Source organism: Helianthus annuus, chromosome 16, assembly GCF_002127325.2.
Source record: "Helianthus annuus cultivar XRQ/B chromosome 16, HanXRQr2.0-SUNRISE, whole genome shotgun sequence".
Lineage (NCBI taxonomy): Eukaryota > Viridiplantae > Streptophyta > Magnoliopsida > Asterales > Asteraceae > Helianthus > Helianthus annuus.
In genome coordinates, this window is record NC_035448.2 from 29,565,862 (window position 1) to 29,575,711 (window position 9,850).

General features: G+C 38.6%; 1 protein-coding gene across 1 annotated transcript; it reads left to right on the top strand.

Annotated features, from left to right (window-relative positions):
- Positions 1-1,650: 1,650 nt before the first annotated feature.
- On the top strand, positions 1,651-2,202 carry LOC110919183 (uncharacterized mitochondrial protein AtMg00860-like). The gene has a single exon (XM_022163460.1). It carries the CDS (start codon positions 1,651-1,653, stop codon positions 2,200-2,202), a length of 552 nt encoding a protein of 183 aa, XP_022019152.1.
- Positions 2,203-9,850: the final 7,648 nt, after the last annotated feature.

The following is a 9,850-nucleotide window of genomic DNA, read 5'->3' on the forward strand; positions in this document are numbered from 1 at the left end:
CGTGTCAAGTCAAACGACGAATTAATATTCTGTTTATTGTCTAGCTTTGATTATCCCTGCATGGTTAATATATAGTTCGTATCGTCTAGCTAACATACGAGTTTGAAAGTTGACGCAATAATTTAATATACAAAACCTGGGCAGCATATATATTACAGTTGTCGGATCGATGAACCGACGGAAGGCACATGGATTTTAGTAAGGAAGTAAAATGGACTTTCTAAAATTTATATGGATGTTTTCAAATAAACACCTAATCAGAAAGTTTTCCTTGGAATAAAATTGGTTGTAAGTGAATATGTGAACTCACCTTCCTTTGTGTTGACACTTGCTTTTTAACGTGTTCTACAGGTACTTGAGTTCGGCTTCGGGAAATTATGGCGTATCTTGTGGTTGTTGATGCATGTTTTGTTATTTAATAATGTTGGACTAACTTTTAAAACTTCTGGGACGAATGTAATAAGATCCATGAGGATCATAAACAACTTAACTATGTCATGGTTGTGTCGTGTCTTAAAACGTAATGTTTAAATAACTTACATTTAAAACATACTAAAATGTCCAACAATTAAATGCATCGATCGACAAGATATAAATGGGCACCAACTTCCGTCTCCACTACGTTATATATTTCGCTGCGAAGTATTTTGGGGTGTGACAATTTTAGGTATATTTACTGTAATTCAATTCCAGCACGAATTTTATTTGGTATGGGTGCAAATAGATCTTTTGTTTCACATCGATTTATTCAACACCCTACGTTTATGTTAACAAAATTGCCCATGCCCCTAGAAGTAGAAATAGGTAATAACAAAAGTTTTATTGTTTGTGATATGTGCCGGGATTGCAAATTGAGCAACGATGATGAGGAATATTTAGTTGATTTGATACCCATGTCGATTGGAGATTCCAGATGGTAATCGTGATGGATTGGCTATCTCAACACCACACAAAAGTAATTTGTTACCGTAAGGAGATACAACTAACATCTCCGAGCGAAAAGCATGTTACTATTTATGTGGAGAAGAGTTGTAACCCAATTGTGTGCTCGATAATGGAAGCTCGTAAGCTCATTCAACACGGATGAAGGCATACCTGACTTACATACGAGATTCGACTGAAGAGTCACCAGAGATTAAAGACGTACCAGTCGTACGGAAGTTTGAAGATGTGTTCCCGGAAGATTTACTAGGGATACCACCCGAGCGTGAGGTGGAGTTTGGGATCGAGTTAGTCTCGGGCGCAAAACCGGTAGCTAAGGCACCGTATAGACTAGTGCCATCGGAACAACAAGAGTTACTATCGCAGCTGCAAGATTTACTCGACAAGGGATTTATTTGGCCTAGTATCTCTCCGTGGGGAGCTCCGATATTATTTGTAAAGAAGAAGGACGGAAGCATGCGAATGTGTATCAATTACCAGGACTTAAATAAACTTATGGTACAGAGTCGATACCCGCTTCCGAGTATCGATGATTTGTTCGATCAATTGCAGGGCGCAAGTTAATTTTCGAAGATCGACTTAAGGTCGGGCTATCACCAGTTGAAGGTGAAGGATGAAGACATACCGAAAATGGCATTCTGAACGCGTTATGGACATTACGAATTTCTTATGATGTCTTTCGGATTAACAAATGCACCTGTGGCCTTCATGGACCTCATGAACCGGGTTTGCAATCCAATGTTAGACAAGTCGGTGACAGTATTCATCGACGACATTCTCGTGTATTCGAAGAGCGAAGCGGATCACGCGCGCCATTTGCGCGAGGTACTAGAGATGCTTAGGCGGGAAAGACTTTACGCGAAGTTTTCGAAATGTGCCTTTTGGCTACGCAAGGTACAATTTCTTGGGCACGTTATAAGTGCCGACGGGGTGTTGGTGGACCCATCGAAAATAGAATCGGTGTCGAAATGGAAACCTCCGAAGAATCCATCGGAAATTAGGAGTTTCCTAGGACTTGTGGGTTACTATAGGAGATTTATTCAAGATTTCTCCAAAATCGCATCACCTTTGACTAAGTTGACCCGCAAGGAAGAGAAATTTATTTGGGGAAGTGCACAAGAGAATTCTTTTCAAGTAATCAAGGAAATATTAACCAGTGCACCGGTATTAACTTCACCGGAGGAATCGATGACATGGTCGTATATTCTGACGCATCCCAGCTTGGTCTTAGATGTGTACTCATGCAAAGGGGAAAGGTGATCGCGTATGCTTCAAGGCAAATAAAAGTTCATGAGAAGAAATACTCGACTTACGACCTTAAGTTAGTGGCGGTGGTTTTCGCCCTAAAGATTTGGAGGCATTACCTGTATGGTGTGAAATGTACCATTTTCACCGACCATAAAAGTCTTAAATATTTCTTTGATCAAAAGGAGTTGAATATGAGACAAAGACGTTGGTTAGAAACGGTGAAAGACTATGATTGTGAAATCCATTATCACCCTGGAAAGGCCAATGTAGTGGCAGATGCCCTTAGTCGAAAACAAGAATATACTCCTATCCGAGTACGATGAATGCAATTGGTGGTAACATCGGGTTTACTCGAACGAATACGAGAAGCCTAGATTGAAGCAGCGAAAGAAGAGAACTAGGAGAAAGAAGGTATAAACGGCCAAGCAAAGGATTTGATGAATGGCGAAAACGGGTTAAAGACTCGGTTTGGGAGATTATGGGTTCTGAACACGTGTGGTGTCAAGGACCTTCTTCTTGACGAAGCACACAAATCACGATATTCGATTCACCCGGGGGCGACCAAGATGTATCAAGATCTGAAAACAAATTATTGGTGGCCCGGGATGAAAAGAGATGTAATAAAGTATGTCGAAAAATGTCTAACTTGTTTACGAGTAAAGGCGGAGCATCAAAAACCTTATGGTAAACTGCAACCACTAGACATACCGGTTTGGAAATGGGAACATGTTACTATGGATCTATTAACCAAATTACCGAAGACGGCTCGTGGATTCGACGCCATTTGGGTAGTCGGGGATAGATTGACAAAGAGTGTCCATTTTATTCCCATCCGTGAAACTTATACTTCTGAAAATATGTCAGAAGTATATACGAATGAAATCATAACGTGCCACGGGGTGCCGGTATCCATCGTGTCTGATAGAGATACGCGGTTCACCTCAAACTTTTGGCATGATTTTCAAGAACAAATGGGTACTAAACTATTTATTAGTACCGCATATCACCCACAGACTGATGGACAAAGCGAGCGAACAATTCAAACACCAGAAGACATGCTTCAAGCATGTATTATCGATTTCGGCGGTAGTTGGGATGTTTATCTACCGTTAGTTGAGTTTTCGTATAACAACAGTTACCATTCAAGTAGTGGAATGGCTCCGTACGAAATGCTTTACGGTCGGAATTGTTGAACCTCTGTGTGTTGGGGTGAAGTGGGTCCTGTTAGGCCCTAAAGTATGAGACTGACACATCAAATTAACACAACGGGCTATGGTTACGAACTGGGTCTTACCGGGTTAGTTAATATTAGGTTTTGGACCTTTATAGGTCATTTGGGCCAAGCTTTAGGCCATGTGGGCCAAGCAGGCCCAAGTGGAGCCCATGTAGGGAAGTGGGCTTGAGTTAGTATATAAACAAGTTTTCAACTTGTTTTAGGTTTGGAACCTCCATTGTTACATAAATTCTAGAGAGCTAGAGAGGGGAGGCGATTTTGGTTGTGAACTTGTACCAGACGGTTTTGCTAGTTGATAGTAATAGAATCGTGTGCAAGTTTGAAAGGTGATTCGGTTTGTTCTTTGTTTTTCATATTTTTCGGTTTATGTTGAATCATCTTGTGTTTGGTTTCCGCACTCTCACAAGATTAGGTTTGATATCATTAACAGATTCGGTTTACAGGACTTACAATTGGTATCAGAGCCATTAGAACCTATTTCTCGGCTCGGTGTGATATCAAAGATTCAAGATTTTTGTAATTTTTGGTTCGGTGTTCTTCGTAGCATTCATCAAAATTTTATCAAAAATCGCTATATTTTGGTGTTTTGATTTTTTGAAAGTTGTTAAGATTTGAATTTTTTATTTTTGATAAGTTTGAAAAAGGATTTAATCAATCCCAAAATTTTCGAAATATCTGGTTGTTTAGTTGTTTTGGAAAAATTCTTGTTTCCAAATTAAAAAAAAGGGAAATCTCAAAATCTGTTTTCAACTTTCAACTTTCTATTTATGAGTTTTCCAAAACTTCAAAACATTTCCAAAACCATCTGATACAATATTGAGGTCTCGAGTCAATCATTCTCTGGTTTCGAGTCATTTGCAACCTCCATTCATTACCTCCCCGGTCTCGAGTCCAATTTTTCAGGAAACAGAGGTCTCGAGTCACGGTCTCGACACATCACTAAAGTTTCACTCATCATCTTCACAGTCTCAACTTCACGGTCTCGACTTCACGGTCTCGAGTCATTCTTCTCGAGTCGCAACCGAGATCTCGAGTCATCATTCTTGTGTCGCAACCACTTCACAGGTCTCGAGTCCCATCTTCATCTTCACTATTTCCGAGTGGTCTCGACTCATCATCTTCATCAGGTTCCGAGTGCCGGTTTCGATTCACTGTTTCGACTCCCACAGAACATCATTTCAGTCGCAACCATCGTCTCAAGTCAGTCACCAGGTTTCGACTCATAGCCAGGTCTCGAGTCATCAATCATTATCTGGTTCCGAGTCGCAATCACGTTTTCGAGTCGCAACCATCGGTTTCGAGTCCCATATCTTCTGATTTCGACTAAGTTCTCGAGTCACATTTCTGTTCCGACTCGCACTGTTCCGACTCGCAACCACATATCACCGATCATTGTTCTGTCGTTCCTAACAAGATCATACAACTCCTCCGGCCATATCCTCACACGATTCTTCCACCACCTTTTTCTTCATCATCTTCGTTCATCATCCAGTTACCATCGTCACATCATAGTTCACCGACGTAACCTGCAACTCCGGTCATCTTCTCCGGCCGTCGTTCGTCATCATCAACACATCGCATCTCCGACAACCACTGATCGCCGTTAAGTTCATCGTCGTCCTTCATTGTCATGATATATTGATTTAAGTTTTGGGGTGAGTTGTTTGAACGACGAAGACATCTGACAGTTAGGTTTAATTTTATAATATAATAATATTAATCAATAGGTCATCATTACATAATCATTAATTATAATATATTAATATATTAGTAATAATAATAGTAATAATAATAATTATAATTAGGTTTTCTTTTAATAATGAAAATTAAAAAAAGGGGTTTGTTTGTTTTGGGAGTAAGTTTTGACAGGGTTTTGAGGTGCGGTTCAGGAAGCTAGTTCGATTACCAAAGGGTTTGAGTTAGCGAGTACACGGGTTCTCGTTTGGTTTATGTTTTGGGGGAAAGAACAAAAGTAACAACCACCAGCTGAAATTATGGCATTTATGTTTCACAAACCCGTGGCTCAAGAAATGATTGTTGAAGATATACTTTCTGTCTTCTGCACTCCTGAGTGTAGATAAAGGGTTGAAGCTTATAGAATACACAACGCTGAGCTAATACAGGATTATCAAGATATAAAAAATAAAAACTTCACTTTATCAAAAAATGAAAAACTTTATAATGAAAAAATTAAGGCTCAGCGAAAAGACATCATCAAACTCAAAGATGATGTAAGTGTAAAAACAACCCATTTCCTAGAAGCTCAGGAGAAAGTATGCATTTTAATTAAAGAACTGGAAGATATCAGAGATAGATATCAAATTAATGAACTCAATATTAAAAAATATGAGTCTTCCAGCAAACTAGTTAAAAATTTGTGTGATCAACAACTTGCATACAAGAAAAAGAAAGGGTGTGGATTGGGTTACAATCAGGCTCCTCCTCCTTACAATGATAATTACACATATCTACCTATGACTGAGGAGGAACTGATGAATGAAAGTAAAATGACTTACGGTCCTAAAAACAATAAGTCATCAGCTAATGGCAGACCTGTTGAGAAACAGGGATCCACTTCAATTAATTTTGTTTCTAAAGGCTCAATTGATCCTAATGCTTTGTCTTCATGTGCAGATGAAGTACCTGAAGTAAAGTGTGGAGATGTTCTTGGGAGTGAACAAGTTTTTAATTATGATATTTCTGAAAATTATTTTGTTCAAACTGATTCTGATATTGCTTTTGGAAAAACTTTGTTTGAGTCGTTTTATGCTTATGTGTCGTCGAGTGAGCCTGATGTTTTGGGCAAGACTGATGATGTTTGTGTTGAATCCTTGAACAATAAGTGTGGTGATGAATGTTTTTCAGTTAATGCTTGTGATTGTGATGTTTCTAACTCTTCAGTTGATGATAGTGTTACAGGTGAGGTCCCCCAGGATACATTCAGTGAAACCACTGAAACTCCTTCTCAAGAAAATCAAGAATATCCTAATTCTTCTTCTGAATTGGTCTCAGTGGACGTCCCTAATGTTGAATCTAGTGGGACCCCATTGAAAACCGTAGTTGAAAGTGAACCACAATTAAACTCACATGATACATGTGTTGATGGAACATGTGTTGATGAACTTCATCTTCAACATCTTCTGAAATTAAAATTGAACCTGATTTTATAAAAGAAGATGTGGTCACTATAAATGAACAGTCACAAGAAAATGTTTCTGAAAAGGAAGTTAAAACAGAAACTGAATCGTCTTCTCAAAATGATTATGATAAAATTGTAAAAGACAAGAAGCATCATCTGTCTGAATCTCATACATGTGCTAGTTTTGATCAACAGGTACAGAAGAACTCAGAAAAGGCACATGGAACACAAGCAAAGTAATCAAAGCAAGCTAGTTCATCTAAACCCATCAGGTTAGCTGCTGCTATTGGATCTCAGAATCTCCATACATTGAAGTGACAGACATGTTTCAACTGTGGAATTCCTGGAAACATTGCTAGAAATTGTGTTCATCGTCCAAACGTGCAACAAAATGCCAATATTCACTCTTGTGCTGATGTTTGTGAGCCGGTTCACAACACACAAAAGGAGCCAAAACGAGCAGTTCAAAATTAGGGATATAAGAAGTCTGCTCATCAAGAACAATCACAATCTCGTAAGGCTCGTGACAAGGTGAAGAAAAGCTCCAATCAGGGAGAAAAGACGAAGAATGGTGCTCAGAGCAACAAGACTTTTGCAAACAACTACTACAAGCATCCAAATTCATTTTCGTCTAAGAGTAATGTGCAGGCGTATCCAACGCAAAAAGGACCGGTGTAGGATCGTGACCTGACCCGAATGAGTCGTTCAGAGGAGCTTTACTCTGTTTCAGGTGCGGAATAACAAGAAACAAAGCTAGAAACAGCTGATTCTTTACTTTAACTACTGATTGTATTGATTGGAATGCAATTACACTCATTCTTCACACCGGCAGCACTTCGGTATGGAAATCATACAACTGTTCTACTGATTTCGCTCAAGACTACTATATATACTATCCAGATTTCGCTCCAAACAACACAGGGATCACAGGAGCGAAATCAGCAACTAAGGGTTTCGGGCGAAATCACCTGAAATGACCCTATGAGCGAAATCATGATCTAATACACATACATTCTCGTATTTTCTCGTAAAATGTGCCCTAATCTATACAATGCAATCTAAGACTCGATACAAGACAAAGTCGACAGATGCAGTGCACCAACAGACTCCCCCTCAGATGTTGACGAGTCGTCCATCGAGTCTTTGACAACTTCATGTCTTCACTTCTTCAGTCTTGATCAGTCTCTGGGCTTCTCTCTCTCTATCTTCAACAACAGACTCCCCTTTAACAATATCTACTTGAAAATCTCCAGACTCCCCCTCTTGATTTGCTGGTATTTCTTTGTTCTTCAGCAACATCTGCTACGGGATCGTTGTCTGGATTTCACAAGTCCAAGATTGATGCCTGGCTTTAACTTTTTCCCCTTAATCAAAACTTGGCTCTAGCTCTATCCACAGAATCTTTAGTATCGATCAGCCTGGCTTTTGATTTCAGAGTCTACAGGAATCAGAAACCTGGCTTTCTTCAATCAGAGTCCTCAAGTATCGTAACCTGGCTTTAGTTTAGCTTAGATCTCAGGATTGAATTAACCTGGCTCAACTTAACCTGCATAAACTCTAACTCAAAATAAGATTTACATTTAACAATTTAAGAATAAACGTATACACCAACAGCGACTCCCTCTTAGAAAAACTTCCTCTATGATGAACCACTTGTTGATTTACAAAACACATTTGATGTTCAAGACACACTCCCCCTCACAACAATGTCATCATGTTTAGCACTCGGAATTTTGAAAATCAGCTTTCCAACATCAGTTGTCGAAAATCTTTTTGACTTTTTCAAAAGTTTATGCTAAAACACACACAAAATCTTTTTGGATTTTCTGAAAGAAAGTAACTGAGACCAATTGAAGAATCAAGAAAATGCAGAAATGAACTATTTACAAACAATATTTTTGTGAGTTCGTGTAAGAGGATCATATCAGTTAATGAGACATATCACTAACACCGTTAAGCTGCGATTTCATGTTAAGTTTTAAACAATTCACCTAGATTGTTAGTATATTTGTCCACTTAAATTTTCACACAAATTTCAATCGTTTCGAGATACGATGTTAATGTTTTAAGCTCTTGAACTTATCCGTGTGTCCCACTACTTGAATATACTCCCGTATCCAGATCCCAATATTCAGTCTTACAGGTGAGTATACCACAGATGATATCTGTTCAGGGGTTAGGTGTGAGGGCCGTGAGAGCTCAGGTCGATACTTCCGTAGACGCAAAGAGATGACGGCTTCGACTTTAGGTGTGTCCCCTTTAGAGGATCTTTTAATTACAACAGCAGCGACTATCAATTTTTTTGTTTCATCAACTTGCTGAGGGCGATGCTATGTTTCAAGCATTTGCAGAAAGCATTATCCGGGGACTAGGTCAGTACTTCCATACAGCAGAAGTCCCGGGATAATACCCCAGATATCACTGAGCATAAAGACCTAGTATCTCAGAATAAGGGACCTTTCAAACAAGATTTCAGGGGTTACCTATATATTCAAGAAGTTGTTACCCACAGAATAATCAAGTTTGAATTTTTTATGTTTATATCTCGTCACAATTTACTAAATGTGTAAAAACCTACTGACACATCCGTAGTAAGATTGTTTATCACATTTTTATCTTTTCATTTCTTTAGCATGTTGTGACAACCCACTGATGTACTATCATTTCCTCTTTTCACAACAAAACTCAATTTTTGATTTTATAATGTTTTTGGCTTTTTCAAATTTTCTAATGTTTTTGGATTTTCTGAAATTTTCTACTCCCCCTAAAATGCAAACACATTTCAAAGGAAATTTGAAAACTATCTAAGCTCTTGACCCAATTAAAAGAAAATTCAACACAAACTATACAAATAAAGTGACAACCGATATTAAATCGCATCAAATCGCCATTCACCATGCATAAACAATCAGAACTCCCCTTTCAACAAACCATTTTCTCATTTAGATCTCAAAACACTTAAGTTTGTTTTAATCAAAATGATTTTTCCGGAAAATAAGTTTGTTTTTACCACTTGTAGGATCATCAATAATTGATTTGGGGTTATGGTTCATCATCTTGTTCATCAATCACATATGTAGTAAATCAAGTACAACTTAATGTCCCTGATTTACCATTTGCACTTCAGTAACCTCTGTACCACTTGTAAAAATACGCACAATACAAACTGTAGGAATGTTACGTCTACATAACCCTTTTACCAATCAGAGTGCTGATTCCTGCTTCGCACTTACCTACCTGGAAGCTCCGGCGTAGTCATTCAACCTGCAAAATTTAACCTCATTCAA

Excerpts from the sequence above, each read along its gene's own strand:
- LOC110919183 (XM_022163460.1), top strand. The coding sequence starts at position 1,651 with ATGGACCTCATGAACCGGGTTTGCAATCCAATGTTAGACAAGTCGGTG.